At 33.8% G+C, this 17,816-nt stretch overlaps 1 protein-coding gene across 3 annotated transcripts; it reads left to right on the plus strand.

The window, feature by feature from the left end:
• Positions 1–2,037: 2,037 nt before the first annotated feature.
• On the plus strand, positions 2,038–15,708 carry LOC139978859 (uncharacterized). Of its 3 annotated transcripts, none has more exons than XM_071989389.1 (4): positions 2,038–2,265; positions 9,191–9,484; positions 11,529–11,764; positions 12,254–15,708. In XM_071989389.1, exons 1-4 carry the CDS (start codon positions 2,241–2,243, stop codon positions 12,749–12,751), a joined length of 1,053 nt encoding a protein of 350 aa, XP_071845490.1. In that variant the 5' UTR covers positions 2,038–2,240; the 3' UTR covers positions 12,752–15,708. The 3 variants fall into 3 exon arrangements, with proteins under 3 accessions (XP_071845490.1, XP_071845489.1, XP_071845491.1); XM_071989388.1 differs by lacking the exon at positions 2,038–2,265 and adding an exon at positions 3,613–3,676; XM_071989390.1 differs by lacking the exon at positions 2,038–2,265 and adding an exon at positions 5,274–5,587.
• The last annotated feature ends 2,108 nt before the right edge of the window (positions 15,709–17,816 follow it).

Consider the following 17,816-nt stretch of genomic DNA (forward strand, 5'->3'; position numbering starts at 1 on the left):
TAATCAAAACAAGAGCCATACCATAAGTGTATTGTTTATCTGTTATTAGTTTTATATTTATACGTACGGATTTAACTTTTGAATATTTCGAACAAAACACAGCATTTGAATACGTGTGTACAAACATGAAAGTTAAAGACTTGTACTTCAGCAATAAGTCTAAATCCTCAGATATACATATAAAAAAAATCGAAATGCCCACCTGAAAAAGAAAATTGTCCACGTGATTTGCCAGTATTTTCCGCAGCTTGAGAATCCTATTTTGGTAGAGTTATCACACACATATATATTTTTAGTAAAAACGTCATGATTTTCTTCCATTCTTATCGTTTGGTTGAAATTCTAAATGGACCCCAAAAACGCAATTATCATTTTCAGCTCGTATGATAGAGAGATCTCTGTGATATGAATAGCTCCCAAAACAGCCAAGGCAAAATGTGGCTTCATTTGAAGGATAGGCTAGTTGGAATCTTGTCTGGAGGGTGGTCATGTGATGTCATAACGCCACTATAGGGTATAATCCTTAGACGCAAGAAAATGTTAAAACGAAAATAAATCAGGAATATCACGAATTTCAATTGTACAGTTATTTTAAAGCAGAATAACGTGCATTTATATTACTGCATAACTGTTCTTGAAATTAATAAGCACTTAATTATATATAATTTTTTTTTTGGAGGGGGGGGGAGTCAAATCCAGTTGACAATAGCTCCCATGCAATGACGTGTTCGGGTTTTTAATGGTGGGTAGGTTACAAATTCTTAATCCCCCTGATTGATTAAGTTAGGTGCATGAACCTTTGTGGAAGGGCCTCCAATGTTCAGAGAAGTGGTCTCACCTCTTGTGCGGGTGGACGCGGGAATAAAACTTACATATAATTCCGTTGGATACAAAACAAATGATCATAATTTCTCATCTATCTTATATAGATAGGCCTATGTCTACAGGTAGGTTTTTGTCATCCGTTCTAATAAAGTATTAGTTGATTAAGGTCACACGCACATGTTTCTGGTTTCATTATAAAATAGGTCAGCTTTCCGACTGTACACTGGCAACTCCACCAAGAAAACTCCGAAGCACCGAGCGGAACGAAGATCTTTAGAGAAAAATCCGGGTAAACTGATGATGTGTACGTAATAATGCATCGCAAGGTTCCATATGAAAGGAAAGGTCGTTAGATTAAAGGGCTGGACGATAGGAAAACTTTAATTATGAATTATACAAGATGACTTAAGGCACAAAGTTTGATTTTGTTTTCAAGATAATCACTTTAGAATATGCTCTCTGGAATGCTCCTTTAAGGCTTAATTGACAATGACGTCGACTCCTCAGTGCGGACTTATGTTAATCGAAGTTGTAATAAATCAACCGAAACATGTTCTCTTAAACATACACGTATATATAATTATATCTATCTATCTATCTATACAAATATATATATATATATATATATATACAAATATATATATATATATATATAAATATATATATATATATAGTGTTTGGCAACAAAAGATTAGGTCCAAACAATCGGGAAACAAATTCTATTTACCGAATTAACGGTAAATTAAATGACTAAATTTTATATCGGTGCAAGAAAATCGCTTTACCTACATATTGCATCAATGAAATAGTTTGCTGCGTGGGTAACTAAAATATGTATAAAGATTACATAGTTCTGCCACACACTGATAATAGTAGCTAAAGTTAAGTTAATTAACTATGCCGCTTTAAGGATAAGGGGAAATGTACCATTTATAATCTTCCTTTCAGAATATGTTGCTCACACTTTTCCTTGGCTTGTTAAACACTATAATAGCCTCTGATTCTTGGAAGTTTATTCTTTCGGCCCAAACTGCGGATATTTTGTATTTGAAAACACCGGATTCTCAACGTAGCCTTATAGGCTTATCCCTACCCCTAGTGTGACAATACGATAATATGCTTAATTTAAAGTTCTTTGTTATTGTGATCAAGAAAATGGATGCCTCAACTATACTGCCTAACAATAGCAGCGCATTAACCCAAGAAGGATGTGTCTGTGAAAGTATCCCCGATTACACTATAGGCTTTAAGCCTTTTACTGTGTGGACGCCGGTACTAGGAAATTGGGCATCGAGATTTAGCCCAAGCTGTGAAAAACATTGGCAGTAACTAAGATGTACACATGTCAATCTAAACGAAGCCTACTAAGGGGGAAGCGTTGAACAGTTATACGTTTAATATTCATAACATCAACTATGGGGATTTTGTTGCGAGATACGGGTAATTATTTACTTACTTTTGGCATATTTTATATTCCTTATTTCGGTGAAGTTGTTGAGGAGGCTCAAATGTTGAAAGTAGACGGTAAAAACAATGACAAAAACAAATAGTGCCGCCATAGCCTTTTTAAATTTGAAGGTATTTTCAACGTCTCTGAGCAATTTAATATGTTTTTCCCACTCCTCAATAATTAGGGATTAATTTGAAGTGTGTATGCATCCTCCCGAAAATGTTTTTTAGGGTAAGAGTAGGATGGGGAGGGAGAGGGGGGGGGGTTTAAGAATGGTTGGGATATTTTTATATTTCCTGATATGTTCGAGAACGGAATCGCCAGCTCTTGACAAAATAAATACATGTAGAATGCAACAACTGAAAACAGACATTAAGAAAAATGTTCATATATGAAGGGATTTGACTGAGCCTATATCATTTTGGCACAGTGCCGGAATGTTTGGCGTTTCATGCTAATATCTCATTGGCATACGTAATTATGATTTTCTGAAAAAAATGTTTTGTCTTGTGAAAGCAAGACCTGCCCGAACTATCAAATTCCCAACCCGCATTTGTTTGAGATGGTGACTGGTGTCCTCAATGTGATCGGTTCAGTTCAAAGTAAGATATTTAACTATGTATTCATGTAACAGACACGTGACCACGTGAAGGTAGCTGGTATATTTAAAACAAATATAGTAGATAGAGGAAAGTGCGGAGTCACTAGCGGAGTATATGTCCATCCCTAAGTTTTGTAAAACAAAACACTCAAGTTGTACCCAATTAGCACTTCACTCCTTGTCCTGGGGAATAAAAATGACCTGTAATTATTTTTTTTTAATTAATGAGAAGCACCCTTTTATTATTTCTAAACTACTTAAAAGAGACATGTTATTAAAAATTAAGATAAAAATAAATATGAAGGTGTCCATTGTTAATTACTGATCTTTGTGATATGAAATTTTAACATTATTTATGCAAATCAATTTGATCTGAAAGGAGTATTTTAGGGTTGGATAACTAACTCTGGAATAATCTAAACAAGTTTATGTCACCAAGATTTACTGTAGTAACGTTACTTACCCACTTAACGTTGGGTAAGTAACTTTAAAACAATCTAATGCACCCAAAATATACTTACAGGTATCATCCATTTTGTTTTTTTATTAAACCTATCTGTATTTAAAATACATATTACCAATGGTATTTGTACATATATATCTTATCTCAGATATAAAAAAAAATACATTTTTAATGTTACTTATTTTTATATTTGTCTTGTTCCATTCAACATATGCTTCCAACATGTTACCCAACTTTTCATCACGATAGTCTAACCAACCACCATGGAATGAATTACATTACAAACATATGCGGGTCTTAAGTGTTTCTCCGATCGTTAAGAGAAATGGAAAAGAAGGTATACAAAACAGTAATTACATCGAACGGTTAACATATTTTTTGTCGAAATGAGGGCAAAGACAAATTCTTTCGTCACACCGCTGTGCGTCAGTCAAACTGTTTGATCTGTGTACCCGTCTTTTCTTTCGCTTCTGATCTTTCGATTTTTTGTTCATTAAAGACTTTTAGTAGTTAAGAGAAGGGAATTTGTTTCTTTTGCAGGTGTGCGATTTCTGCTTTCTTTGAAATTAGTTCGTACCCTTTTTTCTTTCGTTTTTAAGAATGCGTAAATGTTGCTATAATAAATGCTCACCATGCCCTGATATTTTTTTCATATTTTATTTAACTTTAAAAGAAAGTTTCTTTTACGCCTGAAGGAAAATCGATACTCAAGATCCCATTAACAATACAAATGTTACCATAAATTGAACAAAAGACGATTTTTTTTCTTCTCCTAATGAGCGTGTGTGGAATGAACCATATTTATTAGCCAATGGATTGTAGTTAGGCATGTGGATGTTGTCTCAAAATTAAATGGAAAAATATGACCAAAAAAATAAATAAAAAGGTATTCAATGTCCTACGAAAATGACACAGTTTATCGATATATTTTTCATCTTTTAGTCCAGAACCCGTCCCTATACCATCGTCTCTTTTCATCCCGTTCATAGAAGATTTATTGCAATTTTATAATGAAACCTACTTTTAGCATGTTAATAAAATTCAAACAGTTTTGAAAAGTCATTTTCCTTGCATTCTCAAAATTCTTTTCAAAATTAGACAAGATGAGACCATATGCTTTCTCTATATGGTGGCAGTGAAACATTTGATTAAGTTTGAACATATGCGAGCCATTATTTGACTTTGTGGCATATTAGGGGTGGGGTGGGTCCCGGGGACGGGGACGGGGGTAATTCTGATAACCCTAATGTAAAATCGTTGATCGTTGTTACAACATTAGTTTGTAACAATGAATGTTAATTCAGGTTTCCAAGACGTATAGAGATACATTCCTCTCTTTTTTTTGCATTCTTACTTTGCTTCGTTTCTGATTGAAATTTTCCACCATTTTGTTTTCTATAAGTGCTCTTCAAAAGAGGAACTTTTTACTTGACTTTCCTTTTCAATGACAGAAAAGTTAACTTAAGGTTTCCGTTCCATAGCTAAGGGGAAGACTCTTTGGCGCCGGGTCCAAAATATCTTACCTCTCAATCTTTCTCTCTCTCTTGTGGTTGCATCCTCTTAAAATATTTCTCCATCAAGCTCTCCAAAGAGGGAGGGAGGGAGAAGAGAGATTGAGAGGGGAAGAAGAAGAGGAAAAAAAACACCGGTTTTCAAACTTTTGTAAAGCAGGCTCTTTGCAATGTTTGATTAAGAGTGATTGACAAGGTATTCCCTAAGAAAAACTATTTGGAAGTGTATTGATTTTGTTAAAGTGTTAATGATGTTTATCCACGACTAAAGAGAGAGTATGAATTGAAGCTTGAGGTTTAAATCCCTTTTATTGAATAGAATCATTAGCCATGTATTGTCAGACCAATGAGATACCATTTTTGAGTGACTGGGGGACCCTTTTCTGCATCAGTTCTAGGAAGTTTAGACTCTGAAAAGGGAAGAAAGAAGTTAAGAGGATACGAGGAGGAGCTTTTGATAACATAAAACAAGTGGTAACGGTCAAGACATTTGGTTAGATAGTGTATTGCTCTGTATTTTGTAATACACGGACAGATTGCTTTTGAAATCCATTTCAATCTATAGGGCATAGCCAAAAGAGAAGGAGCTGAAATTGTTACAGTTTTTAACTGAAAATAAAGTAATACGTTTTAAATGATATTTTGGAATCGTATAAAATAAAATAAAAATTGGAATCCGTATAAGGAAAGAAGTTTTACGAGGGCGCTTTAATCTAGTCGGCTTTTCTTGTAAAAAGGTAAGAGATATTTTGAATTTGTCTATTCCTTGTTTCTCAGTCTGTCAACTTTCTCGAAAGTTTTTATAACTAGTTTTTATAAATAAAATTAGTTCTTATTAATATAATTTCTGACTCGATATCTGACAGATATTTATTAGTACGCAAGTCTCACCTCCCCCAACCCGCCCCCCCCCCCCCATCAAACCCCACCCAATTTCACATACTTGCGATGTTCGTTTGTCAATGATTATCTCCCGTGCATTTTATAATAGAACTGAAAATCTTCAAATTAATTATCAAAAAAAAAAAAATTCTTGATGTTAATTTAATTTCAACATTCTATTATGTCCTCAGTTGCACACAAATGAAAATCATAATTTCACACAAAAACCAAACCAACAGAAATTAACGATTTTTTTGTTGCTCATCAAGTTCTTCTCCACTAAATCTGATTAATACTACGCGAAGTTCCTTGTTTAATTTACATTAAATTTGAATTTGATTTTATTTAATGCAAACTTTTTATAAATGTAAATTGACACTGTCGTAGTGAATGAGGCGAACGGCATAACAATTTCGTTCCATTGACAAATGGTCACGCAAATTTGAGTTTATAGGATAGTGTTACATAATTTAATAACTTTGTAACAAATTGTTTATCGCGTCAACTTGATAAATTAGCTTGATTCAAATTCCTTCATCTTGCCTGAAAATGAAAAAAAAAATGAAAGTGCCAAATTTTGCTTAGACGTCTCCGGCGGGTAAGCAAGGAATATCGGTTACAATAAACAATAGAAATATCTTCTGCTTTATGCTGATAAATAAATACAATATCATACCGTGGGATATTTCATATTTTTCATCAATAGCAACCGCCCCTTTCACAACCCCCCACACCGCCCACACAACCCCTCCCATTGAAATCCCCAAACTGCAGGGTTACCAAGAATCAAACGTTTATCCTTTCCTAACTGCCATACTCACAAGATATATTCACTCATTTTAGAGTCCGAGTTGGACCCTCTTTCTTGCCTTGGCGACCTTTTCTGAACCTTGCCTCACTTAAAATCCCATCGGATATGTTTAGCAGTTGTTTTTATTATGGTAAAAGTTTTGACGCAATTGTAAAGACCTTTTTACCTAACAATTTCTGTTTATAATTTGCCTATATCAAACCTATCTCATACTCAGCTTTTCATAACAAGAATACGTAATTATTATTTTGTGTGTTTTTCTTTTTTTGCAATTAAAAAGCAGCATTTTACATGGTATAATGAAAAATTTGTTTTAGAATAATAGGTGAAGCAGATGTAAGCACGAGGGTTCATATTCCTTTATTTTATTCTTTAAAAAGGTTGTAATATCAAACTTTAATCTCACCCTATGTTTATGAATGCTGACAAAATAGTCAGTTATTAAAAACCACAGTTTAATTCTTATTGTGTACCTGTCTTTGTGATGTTACTAAAATTAAAAGAACAATTATTCTTCTTACGTTTTATAGCAGCCCAGATATTTTCGTACATTCTGCATTTTGACTTAAAACTAAGGACATTTTACTATCCGACATGCAGCCATCTTTAGTTCAATTAGTGAGCTGAATATCGACAGGAAATTATGATAAGAAATATATTTCTTAAGATTAATGGAATAGGTTATATTAGAATACATTGTCACTCCTGCATGAAGGAGGAGTATATTCCACACTGTTGAAAGGGTGAAATTAATATGTCAACAGCTTGTTGGTAACTCTATTATGATTATCTTAATTAAACTCTTCTCGGATAAAAAAAATATCCTTTTGTTACCTGAGAAATTAGATCACGGTGGGGGTTTGTAAGGTTATCTTGGCAAATCTTTTTTTCGTTGGGTTTTCGTTGAAGTTTGATAAATTAGAGATGTTTTCCCCCATAACATCTTTAAAGCTACTCTGAACTCAATTGTTCATGCATTATCATCTTTTGGTGTGGCTATGACTATCCTATTACCTCTTAAATGATTATTCTATTTCAATTATTTGTAAACATTTTCACTAAATAAAATGACCTTTGGAGTTGAATGCCATGATTATATTCTGTTGTCATGGAACTATACCCATAACAATTAAAGAAACTTTACAAAGTCATTCCTTACCAATAAATCAGCATAACAGAATAGGTTTATTTCCTAAAACCATAACTGCGTAACTTTTCACATAATCAAGTACTACCATCGCAATATCCCTTTAAGCCGTACAACCCACACACACACACATATACAAACAAATAAACAATGAATTTCATGAATTGGCATAAGTGCTTCTGCGACCGCTCTTATTGTTGGTCTACCAGGCTACTCAATAATGAGGAGAGACAGATATGATATCAGCGAGATATCTTCGTATAGTTTCGGCTCTGTCAGAGGGAAGGGGCATACTTTAGGAACCCGGTGGCTAGATGGCTTGTGAGTCAAACTCCGGAAGTAAAGTTTACTTCCGGGGAACAGCCCAGCCACCCGGAAGGGATTTATTTTCCTCTTCATGGCTAGGTACTCCTTGGAGGTTGGTATTGCCAGTTCTGGGGCAGCCTCTCGGTGAAGTCATCCCCACCCCTCCCCTTCCCCCCCCCTACTCCTCTAGCTGACACTGGTTTCTCTTTTGTCTAATCTTTGTTACGATTCCAGTCTGAAAATTATAGTTTTGTTTTAGCTACATTGGGTATTTCTAAAGCACATTTGGACTGTTCCCAAATTTTACATCAGATGAATTGTAATGATGGTCGTTCAAATCTCATTCTTAGAGAGATATTTTAGAATACGTTAAATTTGAATTATATATACAAAACGCAGTGATTTGATTGGTTACAACATGATAGAATGTGCATGTCATTTTCAAAGACATCACGTGACATGTTTATGTCTGAGGTCATGTGAATATTTTAATGTAAACCCCTCCCACACCCACACACACATCGTCCACATATACTCCCAAAATTTAAATTTTCTATATACCACGCATGCTCACTTCGATATAATGTGGACCAGTGATAGTAGTTTCTTTTATTCTGATATTTTTTATACCAGATTTTATTATCTTTATCAACATTTTTCATCTCTTTAAAATGTTTTTTTTCCCGCCTGTATTAAATATTCAGTAATTACAAGGATATAAGGATGTTCTTGCGGTTGTGTAAGCTATATCATATATAAACCAGCAAGTGTTTAAACTCAGGTACACACACGCACACTTACTTAAAGACGGAAAAAAAACGTGTGAGAGGTCTCGAGATATAATTTCTTATAAGGGTAAAGTTGATAACTATATACTCAATAGCCCTTATATCAATCAAACAGTCTGCCAATCACGTGGGCGCCCACCGTGATAATGACTCACAAAGGAGCGCGTATATACATTTATTGATATATATATATATATATATATATATATATATATATATATATATATATATATATACATATATATATATATATATATATATACATATATATATGTATATATATATATTATAAAAAATCTCATTCACTCTGTAGTTTAAAGTTCCCTACCAGCTTATTTCAATCAACCAGTGAAAATAAGCCATAGTCTTAACACGATCAGTTTGTTCTTGGTATTTTTAATTGTAGGGAGAGACCATCAAGCATTTCACTTCATGACGCTCGACGATTCGGAGTCAGTTAGGTCTATAACTTCGCATCCTGCCTTCTTTGTAACACCAAAGATGTCGTCCGTTGTTGTTTCAACCTGTGAAGCCGCTACGCCATCTACTACGATATCAGATTTTTCCATTAAAGCTTTGCTGGGAGGACGACCTAAGTCCGAAAAAGCCATTTATCGAGATACACCAAGAATAACAATCCCTGAGTTTGTTTCTAAAGAATTTAAAGAAGAGAAGAAAATAGGGAAGTGTGATTTAGAAGGTAAGACTTGTTTTTAAAAGAGAGTTGATCTTGATAATATTAGTTTAATAAAAATAAAAAAATAATCCAATATTTCATCTCAACTGTATTGTTGAATAAATGACAATGCGTAAACTGAGTAGATGGAATAATTCATATTAAGAAGTCAACTTAATAGTATTTTTTTTAAACTTTTATTTTTGATATTGCAAAAAAATGTATTATTGAAAAAATGAAATATATATGAAAAATTAACTGTATGCAAACGGAGTAAATGGGGCAAGCCATTTCACGAGTACAGGTTCATGATATATATAATCCTTAATACATTTATTTTGATTTGGGTAAAAATGTATTTTATTTATGAATAAAATCATATATTGATTTATATATATACATATACAATTATTTTTTATATATTATATATTAATGAGTAACAGTATGTAACTTGAACAACAGTAGTAGGAAAGATTTACTTTGCTGTATGCTATTATTTGTAGGAATTAGCATGTGTTATTTTGAAAACAGGAAAAGTGCAAAGTTAAACGACCACTGATAGTAGCCTATAGCAGTAACAAAAACCTAATCAATGGAGTAATCTGTAAAAGAAAAAAATTCCGAAGACTTAAACCTGTTCGTATTACAGCTTGCAGAATTTGCCGGCAAGTTTTAAGAATATTGCATGTATTTTCGAAAGCAAAAGTAAAAAGTTAGATGAAACTTAGCTTCACCCAACCCCACCCCACCCCACCCCCGAAGGAAATCCGCAAATCTCATAACCTTGGAGAGGTTGCATACATTATTTTGTAACATATAACATAACTCTTAATCTAGATTTGCATTTCAGTTATGCTGTACCGTACATGGTGGGAAAATCGATAAAACAACATGTTCAAATTCAAAATTTCTTGAAATGAGACTTACTTGTACAGTTTATATTTAAAAATATTTGGAATATTGATAATTTAATGTATAAATTTAGTCGAGTCGATCTTTTATTGATATCAACCATGAATAATCAATCTACGCTGATAAAATCATTCAGATTGTACCATTTTCTTGCAGTTTTCTTTGTTCGGATAAAACTGCGAAGTGTATGTGAATAATCGTTTGACTGGTTTAGTTTTTTTTTTATACGATAGGATCGCCACAGAATGTATATTTACTTCTTAAATGGCTGGTTTATAAAAACTGTACGACATTTGTTTTATTTCAATGGAAACAAATACCTTTTTATTTTATATATTTTTCAAAACTTGAAAAATAAGAGTAAACTGCTAAGAATTACGGAATAAAATACAATACGTGCGTCAAGTCCGAAAAGGAAGCAGACATCCTTCCAAGATTGAATTTTCCCAGTAAATGTAATATAAAAATTCAAAACATTGAAACCCAAAATCAAGAATCGTTAATATCCAGAGAATTTATGTAGACTAAACTATTTGACTTTATTGTCATGTAGGTTTAGATAAAATAAACAACTTTCTTTAAATCAAACACAAAAGATTGATTCCAAATAGATATTCCATTTCCTTTTACTTGTAGCATTTTTTTTATATATCCTTATCAATTTAATCATTTTCTCAGACGTTCATGCCCATAATTGCACTCAGATAATATTAGGGGGAAAAGAAACCATTTGTTTTCTAAAATGAATTTTGCATTATTCATAATCAACTTTTTTTCTACATCGAACTTTCGTCGAACTTTTCGAAACAAATCAGATTTTTTTCAAAATTCGAAACAGAACAAAGTGATCATTACCAATGACATTTGCCAATCACGAGGGTGGAGGGAGATATTTCTGAGAGATTTAGCTACAGTTTTCCAACATGAAATCGCATGTTATAATGACGATGCAGTAACTTAATTGTCAAACAGAATGTTAGCAAAAAGGAGGTTTCTCTCCGGTCATCTTCGGAATTGCAAATGTAAATATTGAGTCTTCTAAAAATCACTAAAATAACTTGGACTTAAGATACAGATCGACAAACGAAAATATAAAATAACAGAACAAGTTGTAATATTTATGAATTTATGTTTTGATTTTGATCATGTTTTTCAGATATCACTGATGGGAGAGAACATATTAAAGTTGAACCACGACCAACACTCACTTCCGGTTCAGAGAAGATACCCAGCAATATTGACCTAGTTCAAAAGGTCAGGAGGTCGAGAACAACATTTACAACCTATCAACTTCATCAGCTAGAGAAAGCCTTCAAGAGGACACAATACCCGGATGTCTTTATGAGAGAGGAATTAGCAATGAGGCTAGACCTGAGTGAATCGAGAGTACAGGTAAGGTGGAGTTGTATGCGGATATGTTTATTCAAATGAGCATATGAATATGCATTAAAAACTGATATGCAGAATTACCATGTGATAACGAAGATGGACAAAAATACTGTTCAGAATCAAGCATAAACACACTGTTCCATTTAAGTGCATATCTCAGTCAATAGAGACAAATTTGGAAACTGGAAATACTGGGAATGAGGTGGGCGTGGGGGGGGGGGGTGGGGTGGGGTGGGGCGATGAATGTTGATATGCAAATAAAGTTGTATTTGTGTGCAAATATATAATAAGTAATGGACATTGACATACTTACCCTAATTTTCTCGTCGTTCAAATCAAATACCGCTTTTTTTGTTTCAACTTGCACAAATAAAAATTAATATCATAATTAATAAATCTCTTGTAGACGATACTTAAGATAATTTTTAATGTGGTTAGAATCATTATTGAGTTTATATTTGTATTGTTTTCTTTTTGCTTTGATTGAAATAGGTTTGGTTTCAAAACAGAAGAGCAAAATGGAGAAAACGAGATAAACTCATGGGTACAGACCTCCGCAGATTCGAATCCGACCCAAGGTCAACTCTGCCGGCGTTCTTTAATTTCCCAGCATGCACCTTTTCTCCGGAACTGCCTTATCATGCGGCAATGATGCGATCACGTCTTTACCCTGTGGCGCCGTTCTTTCCTGCGCCCTCACCATACGACAAATACACCCTCCAAGAGGCATTGCCGTTTCCAATGTCACGTGGTGTCCCAGTACATCCCATTCCACATTTACAACATCCAGCTTTCAGAACGCCATCCACAATACCGTTCCGCTGTTCTACGGAAACTCCTATCAAGTCTAAAGACGTCGATATTTCTTCGCCTCTGATTGGTCACAACAGGACTGAACTTTTCAGAAAGCGAAGCATTGATAAACTTCGGTCATCTGTGAAAGGATCTCATGAAGGTGACCTTTTCTTTGAATCGACAAAGGTAATATAATCTTTGGAGTTCAACTAGCTCTTACGGGTGTCCAGTGTGAACGTCTGTCACGTGACACCTATAGATGTGACTTATTCATGAATTATTCATGACAAACACAAAGCTGAACACAAAACGTGCAATATTATAATATATAATATACATATATATGTATACATTGTATACGCCGTGAATGCCTCGACTGGTCGTGTCTGTACTAATTTTCATTCATTAATTATGTATTTCCAGCAAGTAACAATTTTTACAGAATTGCTAACTTACTATTACGTTATTGCTGATGTCTGCAACATCTCGTATTTTATGAAATTTTCGTAAGTTTCATTCATTGAAATATCAATCTTATCGATTATTATTTTCAGGCCGAAGTTTTCACATATTATTGATCAGTCGAACGACATAGCTGTATCTTGTCTTATCGAGCCCTTAAACACTGCTATTATTAACAGGTTAAGGAGATAAACCTTCAACCATTTCATTGTGTTCTTTTCATATAAGAACGAGATCAGAAATAAGAAAATGTTCAAATTAGGGATCGTTTCTATGAATTTATATATTAGCCTACCATTAATAGTTCAAAACTCACATTTTCCCCCATTATCGATCAATCGATCTAAAGAACAATTTTTCTCTTTTTTTCTGCACAAATATGTAAAAGGGATAAGAAAGAATGACAACTAATATCTAAACTTATATCACAACGTGTTAATGTCTTCGCTAGAAGAGAAACCTTTGTTAAAAAAAATGGAACAAAACAGAATTGTTTCAATAAGTGACCTTCATTACGATAGAAATGGTTGCAATTCCTTACACTATTAATTTAAAGAATGACTTTTGGGGTAAGGGTGGGTGTAATTGAAGGGTTTGTCGCAGATCAACAAAGTGAACAAACTTCTGGCATTGCAATAATTAACACTTTCAGTTTTTGAACAAAACTTATCCTTGAAGTCATTCGATGCTCCTTTAGTGAGATTCGATAGTCTAATCAGAAAATGCAGACACTTGAGCGTGACTCAAAATTAGTGCTGTCGTTGTAAAGTTTTCCTGCAGTCATCTTTAAACAACACTGACATATTATCTAAAGACTGTAAACAGGTTAAAACAAAAGCAGTAAACAGAGAACAAAATGTTCAATTGTCATCTAAACGAAGGAGGAGGAGGAGGGGATTTAAATTCAATATTAGTCAAACGTCATCATGAATGTGCATAACCCTTATGTCACTGTATTATTTTCCTTAAGAGAGTCAATATCAATATTTTTATTACAACATTTGTTTTTTGGTTGAAAGACAAAAGCATATGTTGAAACCAAAGCTGTAGCATGATTATGGCATATAGGCTTACCAAACATGTGACGTATGTACGTTCTCATAACCCAGTCCTGTGAGACCAGTGGTATTGAGAAAAACATGCGAAGGATATGGTTCAAAGTGTTGAATCGGGCTATAAAATGAAGCCTTTTCATTGAATTATACTCAAAGGGACAATCAAATGAAAGACCAAACAAGGTTTATATAATACTAACAAATCAGTGAATTCTGTCTTGCGCAGTTTCTGTAACTATGGTTACTAGGGAGCTTGCGCAATGCGTTTTGTGAAATTCATGAATATTCATACAAGAAAATATTTTGTGGCCATCGTAACTTTCTTAGTTTTGTAATACGTTTAACAATATGAAACCATTGGACTCCAATAGCTGTTACATAACTCGATATCGAACAAAATGTTTATGTGGTGGAGATTGGGTTAGTATAGATTTCAATGTTATTTAATACTTAATTGAAACAATTAGTTGTTTTTTTTTTTCATTTAAATTTTTCATTTCAAATAATGAAGTAAAAATTTCAAAATGTTGGTCATTTGATTTTTTACATGTGATTAAAACTAATATGAAAAAGTGTCTTTGTGACAAACTAATATGAAAAAGTGTCTTTGTGACAAACTATTCATAACAGAATATAACCATATTTTGATAAATAGAAATCTAGAAGGGGTCTTAACTTCATTAATGGTAAGTTTATACTTTGAGTGAAAACTTTGTTAAAATGTTTATCCAAACAGGAAAAGCTGGGTTTACATATTAATATGCGATATTCCCAGATTCTCTTCATTCCATAGGGACGTATATATTGATTGACAGGCCTACATTAACAGTGTTAGCAATATGCTTGCAGCATTCAATCTTACGTCATACATTTTCCGCCGTATATGCCTTATACGTCATATCACGTGCCTTATCAATACAGCTGTAAAAGAAATATTAAAGCTGCCTTCCTCTTAGTAAGAGTATCACATGATTTTACAATATTTCTCCATTAAATTTATATTTTATCTGTTGCCTGGCATTCTGTACGATCTTTTCGTAAAATTTGATTTAGTTTTATTGTGTTGTATTGTATTTTATTTTATTTCCTTTATTTATTTTTTGTATTTTGATGGGGGAGGGGTTGTTTTTCCATCAATCTAATCGTTTGATTCACACGACACTTTTTGTTTAAGGCTGAAACTATATCTATACCTCATAGGAAAGATACAACAATTAAATACCCATATAGAAACGGTAAGATATTTATGCGTTATTCCAAAATCATATGAAACAAAGGGCAATAACTTGATAGTAGGCCTATGAAGACAAAATACCTGCGGTACATTACCCATTGCTTTACCGAAGACAACATGCGCGTTTAATCTCTATTTTCGTTGAGTGAAAATTCATTTAACCAAAAACGACTAGCAACTTGTTAGAACAGGTTAAAACGAAATTTCACCCCATATTTGTTGGTGGTATTTTTTCAACATATCGTGCAATAAAGAAACAATTTTTATTTTAAGTACCAAGTCTTCCTCTGTAACTTTAAGCCGTTTTAATTCTTATTATTCTTATTTTTATTATTATTATTATACACAGAATCATGATATAATATATGATATAAACAATTTGCAAACAAGCAAATAAAAAATGAAAAATATCTCTGTTTTATTTCTTATTTATTTTTTATCTTACCTCTTTCTTTTCAGTTACCAGTGTAACTCGCATGATTTTTTGTAATAGCTAATTAACATAATTAAGCGTGGGCGTTACTACACGTAAATAATCGTGTTCGTTCTTCATGTTTCGTAGTGACTATTTCTAAATCGAATTTATGCTTCGTAAGTTTGGTCAGGGTCCCTATCTTCCCTCAACCCCCCCCCCCCCTCATCCCGATGTTCAATTTATCGCAATTCTTGCATACAAATCATTGACATGTATGACATACAAACCAAGTTTAGAAACAAAATATTGATATGTATGAAATACAAACCAAGTTAAGAAACAAAATATTGATATGTATGAAATACACACAATGTTTAAAAACAACTGGTCAAAGAATGTGAAAAATTATTGAAAACAATTCAGAGCAAATAGAACGAAAACAATGTGCATGAAATTGGACAATAATACGATAATAAACATTATTTTTGTTTATATAATGTTTTGGGTTTCTCTTTCGAGTTTTCGGAAAAGAGTTTAGAGTTTGCTTTTGTGAGTCATGTATGCAATTAAATCTACACAATTTAATGAAACTGAACGAAATATATACATAACCGAAACGCCCAACGTTATAATACCCAGTAGTATATAATATTGTGCGTATACCGTGAACTCAAAGAAAAACTTTGCAACATTTGTGTACGTATTTGGAGAAATATAAAACTATTAATACGTCATTGCATGTGAGAGCGTTTAATACACTATACTTAGGCAAAACAAATATCGATGGAAAAGTATAAAGGTTTATCTTCAACGAAGTGAACATATCATGTATCTATCCACTGTTTTTATGACTTAATATAGTTTACTATAATTCAAGACCAAAGTGATGTATATTACGCAGTCATCGAATGAGGTTTTGATTGGATGTCTGGTTTCATGCAGTAAAATGTAGGAAACTAGGAAACTGCTACAAAACAACCAAATTATTTTATTTTGTTTAAAGAGCATGGAAGAACATAAACATAACACAGGCCTGAAGAAAAATGGTAGGGGTGGGTGGAGGGTCACATAAGGTTACAACCATGCGGCCCGATGACAATTATGGGCCGGGAGAATTTGGAGCTGCCCGAGAAAATACGGAATCAAAACTAGTGCATTCTCATTACCATAATATATACTTAATGAAACATAAATCGTGCAAACAGCGGGACCCTTGGACATCATTGTCCATGCGGCCCAACTAGGCTCTCGAAGTTTCAGAGAATAACAATCATAGTCATCATCATCATCATCATCATCATCATCATCATCATCATCATCATCATCATCATCATCATCATCATCATCATCATCATCATCATCATCATCATCATCATCATCATCATCGTCATCATCGTCATCATCATCATCATCATCATCATCATCGTCATCATCGTCATCATCGTCATCATCGTCATCATCGTCATCATCGTCATCATCATCAGTTCGACCTCGGTCCACCATTATCATCAAGAGGGGTAGGAGAAGTTGGCCGGACAATAATCTGGCATCGAGATTTCCAGTCATTTCTGTCTTTCATAAGGGTTGCTAGCTCAGACGTACTTTCAGCCCCACTGTCCTCTAGTAGGAAATGCAGGAAGGTTTTATGCCTTGCACCAGGGGTACCGAGTTTTGGCTCCCATTGGAGAATGAACTTGTTGGCTGCTTCTTCTGGGTGACGGTGGTAGTGACCAGCTGCTCTAAGTCTTCGTTCTCTGATTTTCATGGACACCTTTGGAAGATCGCCATAAAGCTGTGTGTTGGGTATCTTCTGTTTACAACTAATATCAAGGGCAGCCCTCAGTAATCTTGTGTAACAACCGTAGTGGGGAATCAGAGAATAACCCAAAAAAATAGTAGGGTAGTGGGGTTTCAGAGAATAACCAATTATAGGTAGGGAGTGGCACACCGGGAGGACGACCCTTGCCAAAGTGCTTCATTTCCCACATAAAGAAACAAATAAAACTGGCAGCAAAAAAAACAGAAAGATATGAAACCATAAACCTTGAAACACATGGTCGGAAACAAGAGTGGATTATGGTTAGTCGGAGCTGA

This window comes from Apostichopus japonicus, chromosome 13 (assembly GCF_037975245.1).
Source record: "Apostichopus japonicus isolate 1M-3 chromosome 13, ASM3797524v1, whole genome shotgun sequence".
Taxonomy (NCBI): Eukaryota; Metazoa; Echinodermata; class Holothuroidea; order Aspidochirotida; family Stichopodidae; genus Apostichopus; species Apostichopus japonicus.

Excerpts from the sequence above, each read along its gene's own strand:
- LOC139978859 (XM_071989388.1), top strand. The coding sequence starts at position 3,628 with ATGCGGGTCTTAAGTGTTTCTCCGATCGTTAAGAGAAATGGAAAAGAA. Across the intron at positions 3,677-9,190 it reads TAAGAGAAATGGAAAAGAAG|GGAGAGACCATCAAGCATTT; the intron begins GTATACAAAACA and ends TTTTAATTGTAG. Across the intron at positions 9,485-11,528 it reads AGGGAAGTGTGATTTAGAAG|ATATCACTGATGGGAGAGAA; the intron begins GTAAGACTTGTT and ends CATGTTTTTCAG.